The sequence below is a fragment of the Apodemus sylvaticus genome, chromosome 1 (genome assembly GCF_947179515.1).
Source record: "Apodemus sylvaticus chromosome 1, mApoSyl1.1, whole genome shotgun sequence".
NCBI classification, from domain to species: Eukaryota; Metazoa; Chordata; class Mammalia; order Rodentia; family Muridae; genus Apodemus; species Apodemus sylvaticus.
In genome coordinates this window covers 175,723,125-175,743,577 of record NC_067472.1, presented here as the reverse complement: position 1 = coordinate 175,743,577, position 20,453 = coordinate 175,723,125, and the positions used below count along the sequence as shown (strand labels likewise).

Genomic DNA, 20,453 nt, shown 5'->3' with positions numbered 1-20,453 from the left:
CATGATATCCAAAATCCTTGACTGCACACACGTGACTCCCTGCCTCAGCAGGAGACTGAGCAGGAGACTGAGCACAGGGCTGTAGTGGCAGGAGAATCTGAAATGCTACATCATCTGGGGAAAGAACAGACCAGGAAACAGCTCAGTGAAAACAATTAAGCAGGCTCTCCCTCAAGGCCTCCTGCTTGGTTCCCAGAACACAGATGAAGATCAGAACACAGAAGCTGCTACTTGAAGATTGTTCTAGAGGAAAGTCAATCAATCAGAAATCTGGCTCACTCCCAGGATCGTTTCTGCCAGAGTGGGGGGTGGGTAGACTTGGAAGGGGGTGCAGGACCCTGTATGTACTTGTCAGTGCATGTGTGGAAGTGTGTGTGTGGTGCCCACAGTCTCTGACGGGTGTCCACTGCTCTCTACCTTCACTTTTCATAGCCAGGGTCTCTTACCAATCCTGAAATGCCTATGATTCAGCTAAGATAGTTATCAATGAGCTTTAGCAACCCATTTGTCTCCAGAAAGCCCTTCTCCATTTTAAGAGTGTACCACAACCCCCAGATATTTATGAGCTTCTGGGAATCTGAACTCAAATCCTCTTACAAACTGAGCAGTATCTCCAGCCTAAGACTTAACAGTGTTTAACTCTGAATTGCGAATGGTTAGCCAAAAATCAACACCCCTTGAAAAACAGTCTTCAATATTACTGACAGTAAAAGGAAAAAGAAAAGATAAAGGAAAAAAGGTAAAAAAACAAACAAACAAACAAAAAAAAAACCACAAAGGTAATCCAAATAAATTTTAGGAGGAAAAAAATGCCAGGCATAGTGGTGCACAACTTTTGTCCTACTGATTGGGAGACAGAGGCAGGCAGATCTCTCTGAGTTCAAGGACAGCCTATTTATTCTACACATGAATGAGAGGAGTTCCAAGACAGCCAGGGCTACAGAGATCCTATCTCAAAAAAGGACAAAAGTTACCATGATGCAAGAACAAAATGGCAGGATGTTATAACAAAAGAATATTCAAAAGACAGGGGAAAAACTTTTGGAAATAAAAGACAGTTCATTTCAAAGACCAAGTAGAAACCACTTCAAATCTCAAAAGAGCATTTGGCAAATCCTAAGCACAAGCTTCAAGCAAACCCTTAATGTAAAAATATAACACTGCAACTAGTACCATGCCAAAAAAAAAAAAAAAAAAAAAGCCCTTAAGATGTCCTGTTGGCAGGGCTGGAGAGACAGGCATTGGTTAGGAGCTCCTGCTGCTCTTCCAGAGGACCTGAGTTTCTAGTTCCTAGCACCCAGGCAGCCTAACCACCTTCTAAACAATCTAACGCATCTGAGGACACCTGCCCTTATGTGTGCATGCCCACATGCAGACACATACACCTATATAGAACTAAAGATGATACATCTTAAAAAAAGAAAAAATGTATATTGGCAATAATAGAATGCACAAACAAAACCAACTATTCAGTAATCCAAAAGAGAACAAGAAACTAAGAAAAAAAAAAGTAGAGAGGAAAAATAAATCCTAAGGCTGAATCCAAGTATATCAAAAATTACATTAAATGTAAACAGTCCATATACAACAGAAAGAAACTGTCAGATAGATTAAAAAGGAAAGCACTATGCTGTGTACATGAAATGCACTTTATTATACTATAATTAGCACAGATGTTAGAATGAGAAAACACACACCCAGCAAACATTAAGCAAGAAGTCTATGTAAAAAGAATCAGGAATAAAGGAGAAAGTATTCGATCATGAAGGAGTCGTTCAGCAAAGCACAGAAATGTCAACTGTCTGCAGTACCTGAAAATAAGCCTCAAAATACATGAAACAGAAACTGACAGAACTGAAGGAAGAAATGGCCACAGCCACAATTCTACGTGGAGTTCATTCTTCTCTCCACACTGAACAGAATGAATCAACAGCTGCAGCAGCAAACACCATCAGCCACAACACACAGGAGTGCATTTGTACAGCATGCTTGTACCGTAACAGCAAACACTCTTCTCCAGGGCAAAGTGCTCAGGAAGACTGAGCACGTCCTGGTCACAGCACCAACCTTACTGTACTCTAAAACCTCCCATCATACATACATTCCATAACCACAGTAGAACTAGGAATCAGCAACACAAAGAAACTCTCCCTCCCAGCATTTAAAATTAAATTTCCATTTCTGGGATTAGTAAACTTTTTCTGTCAAAGGCCAGCATGTATTTCCTTTATATTTTGAGGGCCAGACTTGGTCTCCATTTCATATTACTGTTTTCCCTCTCTCACAATTTTTCTTTTATTAATAAGCTTACATTTATACATAAAAGCTGGGTCAACCAGATATGGCCCAAAGGTCACAGCTTGTCCTCCCTATCCTAAATAATTAGTGAGTCAATAAGCACTTCCCAAGACTTAGGAAACTTTACTTAACTGACAGTGAAAACACAGTATGTCAAAACGGTGCATCGCTATACCACCACCAGCAGAGGTAAGCACCACAAAGATCCATAAAGGAAACCCAGAACAAGCAGAATAGGTTTTAATAAGTAAAAAAGGAGATAATCAATAAAGCCAAAGGCTGAGTCCTAAGATCACCAAGATCAAGACACCCCTCAGCCTCACCAGTAATCAAACTTTGGGGACTTACGATGGTTAAAAACTCTGTTAGCTTCTACCAACTGGGTAATGAATCAACACCTGCCTGTGACAGAAAGTATCTACTGATGCATCATCAAACTCCCGGGGAATAAGAAGCATAGAACTAATACCTGCCCATCTGAAGACCACTAGTAGACATCTAGCTACACAAAAGAACAAGAAATATATTAGCAAAAGCAAGGTTAAAAATAGAGGACTGTCACCCCAAATTCATTTAAAAGAAATCTAGTGCTTACAATGTTTTGAAAATTTCTAATTTTCTAATATATACCAGTTACATTCTCACCAGTTCCATACAAAGGTTCTACATTTTCCACAATTTTGTTAATTTATTTATTTTTATTCTAACCACCCAGGTAGGGTACTTCCTGTGGTTTCAAGTTGCCAAATCATTTTGTCAAATTGGAAAGTCAATTGTGGAGAAAAGATGCTATTTTCAAATACAATGTTAAAGCAACTGTGCACTCATTCATAAGAAAAGTGAACCCTGACTTAAACCATATACCTAAAGCAAAATTAACTTACAACAGGAGCAAAATCATAGATACTGAAGGTAGGTGAAGAACTCTTAAATATGATAACACCCACCCTAACAAGAAAGGCAACAAAGGACTTCAAATTAAAAACTGCTCCGGATAAACACAATCAACAAAGAACAAAAAGACAAGCTATAGACAAGAGAAAGCATAAGCAAGTCATATATTCAAAGGAAGAGACAGCTTCAACATATGTGTAACAAACTCTGAAAACCTCAAGTTCCTAAAAACACAATTCACTGGTTACATGCTGTTCTTCCAGAGGAACCAGATTCAATTACCAGCACTCAAATGGTGGCTCAAAACACCAGTTTTCAGGAGAACCATGCCCTCTTCTGGTCTCTGTAGTCACGGCCTATATGTGGTGTACAAATATACATGCAGGGAAAACACTTATATACATAAAAATCAATCTAAAATTTTATTTTTAAAAAATTACAACCCTAATTTTTAAAAGTGGCTAAGAAGTTCACCCGTACAAGGGTATGGACTACAGATGAATCCTTCAATCATACTCAACATCACCAGTCATTAAGGAGATACAATCAAACTCCTTTCCATCTCTAGAGTAGCTAGAAGGATATAGACCCCTAGAGCTCTCACCACTGCCAGTAGAGAGGTAAAGGTGGAGCTGAAAAAGAAGTGCAGATGTTGGTTCTGCTGCTCCCTACTGTCCTACAAAAATATCCGGGAAAAGTCTACTCATCTCTGAGACCCAGCACAAGGGGTATATGCAGTTTAAAGTTTTGTACAGTATTCTCCAGCAGCTCCATTCACACTTGCTGCAGTGTCCTTTCAAAGCACTGAGAAGAAAATCTATGCATGGATATCTGAGGCTGCTCAGCAACAGAATTGAATGAGCTCTGATACAAACAACAATTCAGATAAAGCATGAGAGTAAGTGAAAAAGCCATTCTCTGAAGAAACGAAAATCCACTTGCAAAACATTCTAGGGAAATGCAAATTAGCAGTAATGGAGAACAAATCAGTGATTGCCAAGCCTCAAAGCTGATGTAGAGTGAGTCCACACACAGGTAAGCATGAGGCAACATGGGATATGCTCCTGCATCCTGACCCCAGTACCTATACACACTCACAATGGTGATGATTAAGTAGATCAATGTACACATCATAGCTCACAGACTAGTATACCAAACAACATTTTAAAAGAAGTGTGAAAAGATATGTTCTTATTAAATGGCAAAAAGAAAGTTAACACCATGACAGGGTGCTGAACTTGTCCTGCTCCCACAGCTCTGGGTTCCTGAGCTGTGACTGTCAAGTCCACTCTGTTCCTCACTACGACTGTCTTCTAGGAAGTGGAAGGCGGCAGAAACTCAAGACCTGCGCTGCCTCAACCCCTCAAGTGGTGGGATCAGAGGCCTGTAGCAAGAAGACAAGCTGTAACCTCTATATGCAAAGACCTCTTCCCACCTTGTCATTACCTGGTCAACAATGAAGCACCTGGCTACATGTTTAAGTTGTTATTTCTTTTGCTTTAAGAAAAACATAGTGCAGTGGTCCCACCTATCTACAGTCCCACATCAACTTCAGTCACCCACCATCTTGTATGAAATGGAAAATGCCAGAAAAAAAAAAAAAGCAAATCCTTAATGTTAAATTGCATGCAGACTGAGAAGTATGAAATCTCATACTGAGTAGGCCACCAAAGCCACCAAGCCTCCCTCTGTACAGAACACTTGTCACCTAGCCTTTTGGGTCATCAACTCAAACAGCACAAGAGAGCTGTGTCCAAACATTCCTTGTTTTAACAATGGCTCAGAGCATAAGAATAACAATGCCACACAGTGGAAAGACCAAAGAAGATCCGCAAAGAGATTCAGTTAGGAAAAGAGATGAATGTTCATCTTGAATATGGAAGAAAAAGAATGAATGATACATATGTTGAAGTTGGTAAGATCTGTAAGAAACTGCAAAGAAAAAGAAACCCACATTATTCCAGAGCCACACCTCAACTAGGAAAACTGCAAGAGCCTAGTTAAGATGGAAGGCTCCCAGTGAGAGCGGTCTGGATCAGCCACCGGGGATTGGATCATATGCACCTTTTATTATTAAGTGTCAAGTTTAACAATACACTTAGACATTCTCCTCAGCTATTATAAATTACCCTAACACTGTGGGAGAAGCCTCTGAGCCTTCTTATCCTATTAGACCCTATGTACTTATATATGTACCCTGACAATTTAGATAAATATCTATCCCAATTACAAACCTGGACTTGATCTACAATTAGTCTCCAACAACAGTTTCCAGAATTTCACAGAATACATGAGTTTTCCAACTAGTACCCACTCCTGGATAACTGAAATTATTTCAGCTTTAGAAAACTCAGCTGTATTTAGTATAATGACCTCATTTATATAGGAAAGTCCTCAAATTTATTTTCAAATACACATTTACTAGAAGGTTAAAAGCAGATAAGGATAATATATCAATTTTACAAATATTATTATAAAAATAGTATCAGACTAGAAATTTAATAAGCTCACTGTCATAATGCAACCAAGCCAGAGCTCAAAGTCATTGCCCAGGTATGAATAAGAAACTGGGTAAATGAAAACAAAATGGCCATACAAGATGCAGCAAGACCTCACGTTACCTACAAGGGTCACCTTTCCACATCTGGTCTCTTTAATAAATGAAAATCAAATCCTACAAATCAAAACCACACTTAAAATGTCCTAACTTTGATAAAGAGGAATTTCTCTGATTTCATGACAAAGAAAATAAATTACTCGTGGGTTCTAGAGTATTAAAAGCAGAGGCATATGAAGCAACAAGACAATAAGCACAAGTATAAAATGTCCCTAACTCCTGTCTTGAGGTCTATCCTCAGAGCACTGTAACGCCTTTGTTCACAGTTCATACCTTTGGAAACATGGCCAAGTAGGAAGTATTTCCAACCTCCATTCTCAAACACTGCTATCCTTAGATTGCCTATAATCCAGAGCAGCAAAAGCCTGGACTAGCAAGTCCCGACAGTTACTTGGGCCAGAGCATCCCCAGCTCTGGAGCCTGTGAACTGATGCAAACACAAAAGAGAACAGAACATCTTCACGCGAGGTACCTACGTTCTTTCCGATGCTCAACTAAACCCACAGCCTGCTTTGCTGAGCACTTTGCAAACCAGTTGTCGCCAAGTAAAACAGTGACTTCATTAGTGTGGACAAGTTTTCCTGGCATGAAGGCAAGAGGGCCGAATGGTACCTATTGGTTTCAAAAAAGATAGAAAAAGAAAAGCAAAAATTTTAACATACACTTTTAAAATATTTAGCAGGAGAAACCCTATATTACTGAGTTCTTACCTATACACTGAGGGTAAAAAATGTCAATTTCCCAGAAATTCCACATTGTATTAAAATTCTACAAGCTTTTGGTTCTTCACCTCTCTTCTCTCCTGGTCCCCCCCTCCCTCCCTCTCTCTCATCTCATGGCTCAGCTCACTCTGGAACCCTCCAGATGCCTCTGGCTGTCCTCTCCCTCATATCTATAATAAAACTGGTCTCAACCACCAAAAAAAAAATTTTACCAGGAAAATCTATAGAAAATTGTATTAGGCTAATAAATCCATGTTAAAAACAGGAAAATAAATCCACAGCACACTTCCAGGAAGCTCTTAGAACAAAGTAGGCTGGGCAGTGGTGGTGCATACCTTTAATCCTAGCATTTGGGAGGCAGAGGCAGGCAGATTTCTGAGTTCATGGCCAGCCTAGTCTACAGAGTGAGTTCCAGGACAGCCACGGCTATACAGAGAAACCCTGTCTCGAAAAACCAAGGAAAAAAGGGGGGGGGGGGGAGGAGGAGAAGGAGGAGGAGGAGGAGGAGGAGGAGGAGGAGGAGGAAGGACGAGGAGGAAGAGGAGGAGAAAGAGGAGAAGGAAAGGAGGAGGAGGAGGAAGAGAAGAAGGAGGAAGAGGAAGAAGAAGAGGAGGAGGAGGAGGAGGAGGAGGAGGAAGAAGAAGAAGAAGAAGAAGAAGAAGAAGAAAGAAGAAGAAGAAGAAGAAGAAGAAGAAGAAGAAGAAGAAGAAGAAGAAGAAGAAGAAGAAGAAGAAGAAGAAGAAGAAGAAGAAGAAAGCACTGTCTATGAATGTTTATATATTTCATTAATCCTTAAGTCTACATGAAACCAAAACAATAATGAACTCTTGTCTATGATTACTTTTTTGGTACCTAAAACTGTTTTGAAGGTAGGGATTAATAGTTGTATTGATCTACCTATCCACCCCAATCTAGTACAGCAGAACAAATCCTTCTGCAGCACACTGATGTAGTAGTGGAGGCTGCAGCCAATAGCTCAGCACAGACTGTGTCACAAGGAAGGTCATTCAAAATGAAACTATCAGCACCTCTCATATAAAAACCAATGTTCTGGGGTTTAATTCATGATTTACCAGACATTATGGCTTGCTCTTGCTTTGGCTAACAGAAAATAACCGAATACCATATTCCCATCATAATTAGTTTATATATAAAATTCATTTGCATACTAAATGTCATTTTTGCTAATATTTGTTATTAAAATATAATAATTATATACAAATTATTATATTGGTTTTGTTTCAAGGCCTAAGAAAACAATCCTTCCTTACAATGGAGACACCTCTAATGGTGTACCAGCTGACAGTTTATGAACTGTCATACTCAGCAAAGGGAAATCCTGTATTTCACCATTAGACTGTCTACAACAAACAACATGTGATTCTAAAAGGAACACAGTGAGCATACCATGACGTCGTAAGACAACTTGTCAGGCAAGGTCCTCAGCCTCTCTTGAAGAGCACTATAGTCATTGTCTACTTTCTCCCTGATGAGGAAAACACCAAACACAAAGTGAGTGCATATACCAGAGTCCCATTGGCTGCATCCAGCAGTTTACAACACTAAAAGTTTACAAGGTCCAGCAATGGCACTGTTTTCCTATACATTCACACAGAAATTAAAACTCATTCTGAAACAGAACACTCACAGCTTGACAATTAGATTTTTAAGGTAGGAGATGGCTTAGTCTAATTCATTGTCAAAATTAAGGAAATATAAAGGGGACTGATATTTAGAGGGGGTCAGGAACGAACACACACACACATACACACACACACACACACACACACACACCTTCTGAGTGAATAAACAGACTATACAGTAGAGCCTGTGAGCGTAAGATGGCATCAGGTGCTTCAGTCCTTATTAAAAACTTAAACTCAAAACCTGGTGTCATCAACTGTTCTGATGTGAGCAAAGTAAGAAATCCAGTCAAGAATGGAGGAAAAAAACATGAGGCAGCAGTAATACAAAAATCACTTCAAATAGTCTCTAAAATCTATTTCAGGGTATATCAAAACAGAGTTCCCAGCCAGTCGTGGTTGCTCATGCCTATGACCCCAAAACTAGGGAATAGGAGGCAGGAGGATCAGGAGTCATTCTTGGCTGCATAATTCAAAGGTAGCCTGCTGGGTTACATGATATCCTGTCTCAAAGAAAATAAGGGAAAAGGGGACTGGGGGGATCCATTTAAATAACCCTAAGGTGTGACTCAATGTGACCTTGCTGGAGCAGAGAGCAGTCTGTGCCCAAACTGTTCCTCCTGGGGCTCCAGCCTACTGGGAATCAATCACCCCTCTTCCTGAGCGTTTGCCTATGCTGAGGTGAAACTTCTTTGGAAGTTAAGTTTCCTGAGGACTTTTTGCTAGGATGGAGGCTGCAAACAATTCTAGAACACTGAACTATCCTCTTAAAAGATAACAAAACCAATAAGCTCACCAAGTAACTTAAATGAACACATACTGTCAGACTAAAATTTATCCTAAGTGCCATGTAGGTAATCACTCAAATAATAAAAATGGCTCTGCTACAAGTAAGTTTACTCCTTAGCTCTACTACAGCAGTAGTAGCTTAACTAATAAAAATTATCCACTCAGTCTTAAGATCTCAGGGAATTTCACGTGTGTTGCTATTTATCCTGGAAAAACAAAACCTCCTGCAGTAAAGTCACTCATCATTCTTCTCTCACACAAGGTAACACAGAAAGAAAACAGGAAAGAAACACTAGAGAGAGCCAATCTCCTATATCCTCTCAAAGCAGACACCATCTTCTTATTCTCACACAAACTCTCATTTTCTAAAGTTCAAGACTGTTCCCAAAATGCTTATCTATATACAAAACCCATAAACTGTCTACTGTGGTATTTCTTTTGTGTGTGTCTACATGAGAGAGTGCACAGGAACATGTGGAAGCCGGAGATCTACGCTGGAGTCTGCAATCATTTTGCACCTTACTTTTGAGATGGGGTCTCACCAATTCAGCTAGACTGCTGGTTAGCAAGCTCCAGGGGTCTTCCTGACAGACTCCTCAGAGCTGGAGCTATGGGTGCACACCCATTTTTTTATGTGGTACTGGTGATCAGAACTCAGGTCTTTCCTGCTTGTACAGCAAGCACTTTACTGACAACCACCTTCTTAGACCCTATTATTGTATTTAAATAAATTATCCTTTGGGGAACATTTCTATATGGACAAGATGTCAAAAAGTTTTCATGCATGGGGCTATACATACCGGGACCAGGCCCCAGAAAGACCATAGCTCTAAAGTCAGAGCAGAGAGTGAATCTCAGCCCTCCAACTCCACTTATACAAATTACTCAGCCTTAGCTTCTTCCAAGTTAAAACTCAAAAAATACCTGTTCACAGGTTCATAATTTCAGAAAAAGCATAATAATTATTAAGATTATTAAGCACTAAGATAAGGTCCCACTTAACGTAGTCCTTCAACTGGATAGTGTGACTTACTGGGAGATAACATTACAGCTGAATGTTGCCATTCAGAGGCTTTGGAGGCAGGGTCAACATGAGCAATAAACAAGAAGTGATACAGTACCAGCACATCACAGATGCTCATCATCTATGGAATACCAACAGCCTCTGTGATTCAGAATGAGGCTGTGTAAAAGCTCAAGGACTATCCATCCACTCGCTAATGCTTCTGATTAGTCCAATTAAAGGTAGCATTCAGCATGTCTTACACTGGTAATCACACCTACAAAAAGGGACTTAAAAAAGAAATCTCGTGTGCCCTCAGAGAACAGAAAGTTCAACCAAGATAATGTCAGCAATCAGTATTTCCAAACGAATGCTCAGCTTCATTAATAATTCTCTCTAGAACAAAAATGTGGACAAACCAGAAAATCTAATCTAAGACTAGAGTTGCTATTTCTATATTTTGAGTTATTTTCTAAAGTAGAAAAGGAAAAGTAGAAGATGATTTAAAGTACAGCAATGCAGAAATACCTTTTGAAGGGAGGTTAGCTATGTACCTTGAAGAAATCCCTGAAGACCATTCTGGATAAAATGTCCAGGACCAAGAACTTAACCAAAATGTGATCTCCACAACCCTCTAACACACAAGACCAATGATCCCTTTAAAACATCACATGCCTATGCAGCATATATGTAATTTGCTTAAATGTAGGAGAGTCTGCCTACAATGTATGCAATGTTCAAGGAGGACAAAATGGTGTGTCAGATCCACTGGGGCTAGAGTTGCAGTTATAAACTACCACATGTGTTTTGGGAGCTGAACCCAATTTCTATGCTTTTGACTGCTGAGCCATGTCTCTAGTCATAAAAATTCAAGTTGTCTTTCTTTTATTCCCCCTTCAAGGCAGGGTTTCTCTGTTTAACAGCTCTGGCTAATCTGAAACTCACTTTGTAGACCATGTTGGCCTCAAACTCTGTTCACAGAGATCTTGCTGCCTCTCTCTTCTGAGTGCTGAAATCAAAGATATTTTTAAAAATATGGACATTCTGCCTTCATATAAGTCTGTGCACCACATGCCTGACTGAGAAGTCAGAAATCAGAAGAGGGGACTGAACCCTCTGGAACTATAGTTACAGATAGTCGTGAGCCAGCATATGGGTTCTGGGGATTGAGCCTGGGACCTCTGCAAGAGTAACAAGTGCTCTAAACCACTTAGCCATCTTTCTAGCCTCAATACAAGTTGTCTTAATTACTAATGTTAAATATTGGAGAAGATGAGCAGAGTCTGTATTTGGACACCAAATATTAACAGATCTGTCAACTATATTTATTGAAAACATAAATTTTAGATGCTTTAGTCTTACTAAAATATAGCAACCAAGAGATAATTACCTAAAATACTGTTTCTTCACATGGAAAACAGAGCCTAGGTCTAGTTAGAGCAAGCCTCTCAAAACCACTTAGACTATATTCAGTACAACCATCACCCTTTTTCCTGGCTTTACAGATTTAACCAAGGGTTTTATGCATGCTAGGCAAAAGCTCTACCACTGACTTACATTTGAAGCCCTCTTTTCATTTATTTTGAAACAGGGTTTCACTAAATTGTCCAGGATGACCTTGAACCTGCTATCCTCCTACCTCAGCCCCCTAATGAATGGCCTGTTGCCACCAAGATTACCAGCCTTCAATTCTAAACTTCAAAGTTTTATTCAAGAAGCCCACTTCATACCAAATAGCTTCATGCAATAGTCTTCACAGAAATAAGAACTATAACCTAACTGAACAGCGAGGTGATTGGAGAAGGGATGGAGAGAAGGTTTATGGGACATATGGGGAGGGGGGATCCAGGAAAGGGGAAATCATTTGGAATGTAAACAAAGAATATAGAAAATAAAAATATTAAAAAAAAACAAAAACAAAAAAAACAAGCTTCTTTGAACCTTGCTGGCCGTGTCTACATGTCTCTGTGAAACACCTTTAGTTTTAAAAAGGCAGCAGCACTGAAGGTATATAAATAGCCCTAACCTTAAAGCATTAAGATCAGGACAGACCCTATGGGAAATATTTATTTTCATAGAAATGTAACAAGTCTGAGAAAGCGAGCTAAAGCTAAATGAAGTCAGTCTCTCTCAGTCTCTCTCAGTCTCTCTCTCTCTCTCTCTCTCTCTCTCTCTCTCTCTCTCTCTCTCTCTCTCTCTCTCAGATGAATGAGTAAGATGGCTGGTATATAATCAAGGTTCACCTGCACAGTCCAATTGTTCTGTACAGGTGAAGATTTCAGTAACCAATTATTTAAAGGGATACAGAAGAGCAGGAAAACAGTCCACAAATTTAACCTTTCTGTTAGGGGAAAACCACTTTTGTAAGGAAGTACAGGAAGTAAGCACTACATCCCTTGTTCCAGGCAAGTGATAGGCTCTCATCTCCACCTTTAAAGAGATGAAATGAAATCTCTGCTTAGAAGAGCAGAACCTTCCAACTGTACTGAAGTAGCAAGAAAACTGGCAGAAAATACTAGCACTAAACTGTCTTCTTGGAGGAAGTCTCCCAGCATTTCTTTCCCTTTACCTAACCTGGTAAACAAACAAAAAAGCAGAAAACACACATTACTGCAAATACGTGGGTTATAATCTATAGCCAAAAGTTGTCTCTAAGAAACAATGAAACCTGGAGCTTCTGAAATGTACAGGAGTCAACAGAAGTTACTTCTGAAATGTACAGGAGTCAACAGAAGTTACTTAGTTCATCTCACCACTCTAGAACTATCCCAGAAGCATTTAAGAAAGCCTACTCTCAATTCAGTTCACTAGATATTCACCACTCCTCTGCAACAAGGCCTTGGGCTATATCTCAGAGGCCATCACTCAAACCCAGCAGGCCTTTCTAAAATTCACAATCCATCTGCATTAAAGTTCCACTGGATTGAAGGGTCCCTGGGCCAGCTCTAGAATTAAGAAAATAAAGAAAAGTTCAGTTCAGGTATGATACAGGCAGAAAGATTATCATTGCTATAGTAAGAAATAACAACTTTCTTCAGTGTCCTCTTAAGTCTAAAGAAGTTGTCAAGATACATGACAAAATCTGAACATTCTTGAAAGATGGAACATTTTTTTCCTGCAAACTAGGAGAAAGGAGCGCTCCTCATTCACAATTTAAGTGTATTTGTATGAAATCAGAGGCATCGTCAGCTTTTTTTTTCCTAAATGGTCATAGCAAAATGCTTAGTGACTTCACTTAAATAATTAAAATCTAGCCCCCCCCAAAAAATAAGGCAAAATGGAGACATACTCCTTTTGATAACTGTGTTGTACCTAAGAGCTCACCTCATCAGAATATGTTGGCAATCTAACACATTCCTACTGTTTCATGATTTCATAAATCATCAGAAAACATACATAATAATAAATAATCTAAAAAATAACCAATAATTTTTCAAAATTAGTTTAACAACTTATTGAGCGGCAGATCCAACTGCCAATCCACTAGATCCTTTCCATTTACCTTTGCGCAGTGGCTCTAGCACAAGCGACACAGTGAGTTGCAAGGGGCAATGTGTTCCTATGCTGTCTCCACAGCCACCACATAGAAATGTGACCTGAGATTTGTCAATTATCCTAAATGCCTGTTTCTTTATTCATAATTAATACTTTGCTCTAAGAATACAATCAGATGTGAATTAAAAGTTGGGGGATGCTCTAAAATTACATAAAAGCACATTGGTCTTTGAGAGAAATTCCCAAGGTGCCAGTTTGCATGTAACTTTTATGCTCTGTTCATTTCCCTGGCTTCTTATAACTGATACATGTTCCTGTTAAGAGTTAAAGGGAGGAACGTATCAGAAGAGAAGAGAATTATCTCTCAATCTGAATATTTGTACCAGGTTCTACTTAACTCTCCCTAATTCATAGTCTTTGCTGCATCAATTTAGGTTTTCTACACTTTCAAAATCATTTTAGGAAACAATGATCATTATAGCCACCTTGGAGGGGTGATTTGGTTGCTGTTCCTATGACAAACTGAGAAGAACTCATTTTCTGGAGTTTACAGAGACCTTCACATACTGCCACTGGTCAAAGCTCCCATCAGAGTTTAAAAGAGAAAAATAGGGGGCTGGAGAGATGGCTCCGTGATTAAGAGCACTAACTGCTCTTCCAAAGGTCTTGAGTTCAAATCCCAGCAACCACATGGTGGCTCACAACTATCTGTAATGAGATCTGATGCCCTCTCTTCTGGAGTGTCTGAAGACAGCTACAGTATACTTATTTATAATAATAAATAAATCTTTTAAAACAAAGACATTTTAAAAAAAGCGAAAAATAGTGCCAATACTAGTTCTTAATCTATAAAGTATTTAAAAATCCTCAAAATTATCTTTAACTCAAAAGTGAATAAAAACAACTGGGAAAAACTCACCATTTGGTTATGAGTTAATGTGAAATATTAAAAAATAAACTACAAGTATGCCAATCTGTACAGCCTGCATTTTCCGGCACTCAGCAGACACTAATACGCCCCAGAATTTAAAGACTGTTAGAATCTGGACTGCAGCACCTCAAAAGCAGCAGCAGAGCTCGACTATGGGGTCTCAGCTGTACGCCATGCACTGCAGTCCTTACACAAAAACTTGTGTGAATGTTATCAATACTGTGTGTTGCTCTTATTTTTAAAAAAGAAATGAAAAAATAAAAAAACTTCAAGGTGTGAGCTATGGTTTTCTACTGATAAAGTTAAGAAAAGAAGAAAAATTTCAGATGCTCCCTAGACTTAGCAAGTCCCTAGGAGCTGTGAACCAAAAAACTTAGATGCTGGAAACATATCATCAAAGACAGTATTCCAAAAAATTATAATTGGGAGTGTAAAAAAAATACTTTTGTGTGTACATGCATCTGTATGTCTATACACACATGTGCAGATAGATGATGGCCACCAAGAACACCAGACGTCTAGAGTGGAGTTACAAACTACTGGGACCTGACATAAAGAGTTGGGAACAGAACTTGTCCTCTTCAAGAGCAGCAAGTTCTCATGCCTGTGAGCCATCTCTCTGGGGTTTTTTAAATAAGACTGTAAACTCTGAGAGAGAGAAAATCTCCTATAACACCCTTAGAAACTAATTTCTTACTTTCAAAAGTATAACACAAAGGCTTAGAGACTCTTAAAAGGAGTATTTAAATTATAAGTTAGAAATCATTAAAGAAAAAGAGAAAAATAAGATCATTTCTAATCTGAACTCTATAGCACAAATACACAGAACCACAAAGCTGAAAGTAATGTTTTTAAAATACCAGGAAAAATTAGTTTCAATTATAAATAAATTTATCTTTACTCTTTATTACAGCCTTTCTATAATAACCATATATTTACCTTACAGTCAGAATAAAAATGTAAACTAATTCAGTGCAGAGGAGCTGGATCAGCAGTTGAGAGCACCTACTACTCCTTGCAGAGAACCCAGGCTCAGTTCCCATTACCTATGTCAAGTGACCCGCAATCATCTGTTAACTCCAGTTCCAGAAGTCCAAGGCCTCAGAGGCTCCAGGCACACATGTGATGCACATACACATATGCAGAGACTTACACATAAATAAAAACCATTTTCTCTAAAACACTACATACAGAAATCCTCAAACATAATCCCCAAACTAGGGAATGGGACAGATGGTATTTGATAATGGCAAAAAAAAAAAAAAAAAAAAAAAAAAAAAAAAAACACCAAAAAAGAAAGAAAGAATAAAAGGCAGAGAGTAAGGGATGTGTATATATACTGTACCCACTCTTCCTTCCCACCGTCCCTTGGGTAGTAACTGCCAAACTCCAATGGCAAAAGCACGTGATATGTTGAGACAATTTTGTGACTGTCCTCTGCTTCATTCAAGGGATGAAGGAAAAGGGGAGGGGAGGGAAATAAGAAAAAAAAAAAAAAAAAGAAGGTTCTATACAAAATAGTACCAAAAATATAGTCTATTAAACAGGAACGCTGAAAAATTAGCTTTCCAATTTACCAAACACTGAAGAATGAAGCCATCATTGTGAATAAGTATTTCTGCAAATATGCAGACCAGTATTTCATACAAAATAATTTTCATATACACACATATGAAGGTTTTAGGAAAACACTTTCAGGTATTCAAAGGAATTGTTAGAAATACTCAGTGATATTGGTTGGGGTAGCTTGTATTGAAATCTTAGCTAAGGCAGGAGGATAACTGGGACTCTGGGAACAGTCTGGGCTCTATGGCAAGTCCCACTCCACCTTGGGATACCAAGTAAAACCCTGTCTTCAAAAAAAAAAAAAAAAGGGAGGGTGTTTGTGGGGTAGATTCTTCCCTCAACAATAACAACAACAAACACATACTCATTTACAGTTATATGTGTATATGTATGTGTACATATGATACAAGCATATATACACTATTTCCCCTTTTCCTAATAGTAAAGAGGAGTTTTTAGAAAGACTTAAGGTTCTCTCTATTCACATGTTTATATTTCCCATTAAATACTGTGACTATAAACTGTAACAGAAACTAGTTTCCCCAAATTTTTATCCACTTTTCTTTCAAAAAGTAACAAATATGGAACATTTGTTTTACAATTTCTTTCTCAAACTCACATGCTCATATGTTTTCTGATTTGTCAAACTTTAAGCTATTCTTTACAATGTTAAACACATCACAGACAGAATACTGCATTTTCATTTAAGTTGGCTTTGTGTAATTAATACTAATTTCTTCATTAACAAATCTTTACTTACAAGCTTTAAAGAAAATAAGGTGTTTTGATTTTTGTTAAATGTATGTATGTATGGTGGCTGTGCACATGAGTGCAGGTGCCCAAGGAAGCCAAGGGCATTGGTTATCCTGAAACTAGAGTTAGCAGCTTCCTGGTATGGGTGCCGGAATCCCAACTCAGGTCCTCTGTAAGAGTAATCTGTGTTCTAACCACTGAGCCCCTTTTCAGCCCAAGCAAGCTACTTCTACACCTCCATTGCATATAATTTAACAAGATCTCTGTGCACATTATTTGACTCTGCCCCAACCATAAGTACTACTTTATTCAAGCCCATAAGCAACACAGAGTAATGTTCTTGTAGGACCCAGCCAGTAAGAATCATTCTTTGTTCTAGCAACAGATAGCAGTCATTGCTTCATATTCTGAATCTGGCTGCCTCTGTAAGTTCCTCTCAACACATAATGTCGTCTTGTAGCTTCCATGTCATATAAAAGGAAAGGATACTAGGAAAATGCCACAAAGACAGAGCAGGCAGAGCTAAGCGGCCCCACTAGCCCAGGATGCCCTTAAACTTGGGCAGTAGAATCCTGAGTACTGTGATGCCAGCCAGGCCTGTGCTACTAATGCTAGCTGTAGACTCATTACAAACACTGGGAGTAGAAGGATGCAATATTCAAATGGAGCCATTCAGACAGACCATGAGCTGACTGACACTAAGTGATGGGCACCTACAGACTGACCACCCTGCTCTACCACCAAGTTTAGATAGCTTCATCACAAGACTTAGTGGAGACAGGCATGCACCGCTCTAAGAGTGTGCTGATGAGGCCAACTCTGCCTCACTAGCTGCATGACAGGCCACGGTAGAATTCTACTCTAGAATTCCAGCACTCTGGGAAGCTAAGGTAGGAGGACCGCCACAAATTCCAGGCCAGCCTGGGACATAGTGGAAGATAAAACCCAGATAGATAAGTAAGATGGCACAGATATAAAACATTCACAAACATGTACAAAATACTGAGCTTTTTATTATTTTTTCCTTATTTATGTGACATCTCAAACTTCCCAAAAAGATGTAGGATCTAATCTTAGTTCTTGAATGACAGGCTGACCATGCACTGCAGCCCTGTGAGTCAATGGTAGAATGACTGTCTAGAAGAAAACTACAGGTTCTTAGTGTAAGTGCTCCAACTGCAAACGACAAACCACAAAGGCAGGCCTGTGATTCCAAAAGTGTGCACGAATTTAAGAAAAAAGACAGCTATAAATAAACCCCCAACATAATAGCTAGCTCTAAGTGGACCAAATAGTAAACCTCATATTCATATTTAACAAGAAAGTAACTGTATAGCCTGTAGCGTCTTATTTTCATGTGTGAAGTAAAAATAATAGGCACAAAAGGGGCATTGTTTTGGTTTAGTTTTGTTTTTTTCTAGACAGGGTTTCTTTGTATAGCTCTGGCTGTCCTAGAACTCACTCTGCAGACCAGACTGGCCTCAAAGAACTCAGAGATCTGTCTGCCTCTGCCTCCCAAGTACTAGGAAGATTAAAGGTGTGCGCCACCACTGCGAGGCTAAAAAGTTTTACTAATTTAAACAAAAAACTTAAATTGTGGCTAAACTGAAAGCCACCATTAGTGCTAACAGAATGCTTTATAATTCTTATCTACTGGGTTCAAATATTTCCTTTTTTATTTGCTCTTACTTGAACAAATACTATCAATTCCTTAGTTCACCAGAGTCCTGGAATTTAATTTTCTAGGTAGGTCCTAAGACAGTTTCAGACTTTCATTCCTATTTTTCTACAAATACTTTTGCTTTTTTTTCAATATTAAGGGAGGGTGGGGGGTAGCATTCTGAAGCCTGAGTTGTATTCTGTTTGTCTCTAAATAAAAGAACCCTTTTAAATTAGACATCAACACTTCTAGGAAAAGAATTGCATCTTTAAAATCATTTATTTAGCTCTTCTTCTTCTTCTTACATTAGTAGATACCAATAAAGACCAGGGCATAGCTATACCTAAACTGCACTTTAGACTCGCTAATGTCAAGAGTCAGAAAATTAAAAGCAACATGCTTTTTAAAATTGTATCTAAGGCATGCTCAAGAATGGCTCCAGTCTCTGAACTCCCTATTTATCCCAATACGCCAGCAAATTATACACAAATTGCCTTGATTTCTCTTTTTAGTCTTACTAGGAGCCTGTCTATGGCTGGGTCTTTCTTTAGGTTACAAACATCAGCTCAGCCTTGTCCATAGCAGGAAGGTCTTCTGTCCATAGGTGTGAGATGTAAAAGTAGCATAAGCCTCCAGATCCCTACTGCATGACTTTTTTAAGAAAGTGACCACTTTTATTTCAATTTCTGAACATAAAAAATGAATTCAGAATTTACTGGTCATTTAGATTCTAGCAGCATCATACTATGTACAGATTCTCTTTAAAAAGCAAACAAAAACACTGTTTCCTAAATCCTGTCAGAAGTGATTCAGAGCAGAAAAAAATTAATAAGGGAAAAAGAATTGTTATCTTTAACATATAGACAAGGTACAATAAACCTTAAATTACAGGCACACGTGCCAGCCTTCTATAGTTTAGAAGCCTTTTAACACACTGGAATGAGACTGAGGGTCTGAGGCTGCTCTGCTATCAGAATTCTGCCTGCCACTACTCTCAAAACCTGTACACGGTGGTACTGTTTATAAACACAATAGTGGAGATAAAACAACCACAGGTTTCACCTTCACTTATTCAACATTAAGTGCCTATTCTGTGCCAAAGACTCAAGGAAAGCCTGTGTGGATAGAAAGATAAAAGCAGGCTTGTTATCCTCAAGAACTCTCTCTTCCAGAGGAAGGATCTTACTAAGCCACCTAGAAGCAAGTTGTTAGTTCCAGGTCCATGTATGTTGGAGTCTTTTCAGAGTGAATTCATCTTATTTCCTAAACCTGTTATCAAAACCAAGATGCTCATGTCCACAGAATGAAATTGCCTCTAAGGGTTGGTTACTCATAAATAAGTCACTCTGGCCAAATCTACAAAAGAAAAGCCTTCTCTGGCCAAGGTCTTGCATACCCTTCACATTTTAAGCTGAATTGAATACACAGTGCAAAGTGAATGGTCCATTATGGAAATGCTGACAGACCTACACCACCAGTGGATGCAATTACAATGCTGCATTTATTGAAAATTAATGAAGTCCCAGATTTTTATTTATAAAGTGGGTATTATTAGTTTTAGATTGGTTTCTGCAAGCCAACAGTCCAAATTGAATAAGATGATGGGTACAGATCGCACTGATCTCCACTCTTATCCATTGCTTGCAGCCTATGTGCATTTAAACCAAAAACATTTGATATACACTAACTATAAATTATTTCCTTGGAGATCTCTCAGGCATGAAGAAAATGCCTTTTAAAATAAATTTAAAATATTATATGCTTGATGGTGTATAACCGAAGGTTTAATCTCCCCACTAAAGGGGCAGTTATGACGATTTTGCAATAACCCTGCAGACAATAATCAGGACAGCTCCTGTTGTTCTCTCAGTAAAATCTTCGTAAACACAGCATGGATAGACTGTAATTTGATATCTGTAAGATCAACAGCCATACCTCATGACAACTCCTAATATAAGATTTTATTCACCATTAAATTGAGTGTTTTCCTCAGAAGCGATAGAAGAGAAAGCACATTATTTACTAGGCATTGTCCTATTAACTATAGATTAGCACATCAAAACAGACATGCTTTCTTTCTCT

The 20,453-nt window shown here is 38.7% G+C and overlaps 1 protein-coding gene across 1 annotated transcript in view; it reads right to left on the bottom strand.

Annotated features, from left to right (window-relative positions):
• Window positions 1-20,453, bottom strand: part of Uri1 (URI1 prefoldin like chaperone) — a 57,346-nt gene that overhangs the window by 12,842 nt on the left and 24,051 nt on the right. Inside the window, exons 3-4 of the mRNA XM_052165325.1 lie at window positions 7,939-8,017; window positions 6,286-6,421 (exon numbers count right to left, since the gene is read on the bottom strand). Coding sequence (XP_052021285.1) covers window positions 6,286-6,421; window positions 7,939-8,017 — 215 coding nt within the window. The remainder of the gene's footprint in view (window positions 1-6,285; window positions 6,422-7,938; window positions 8,018-20,453) is intronic.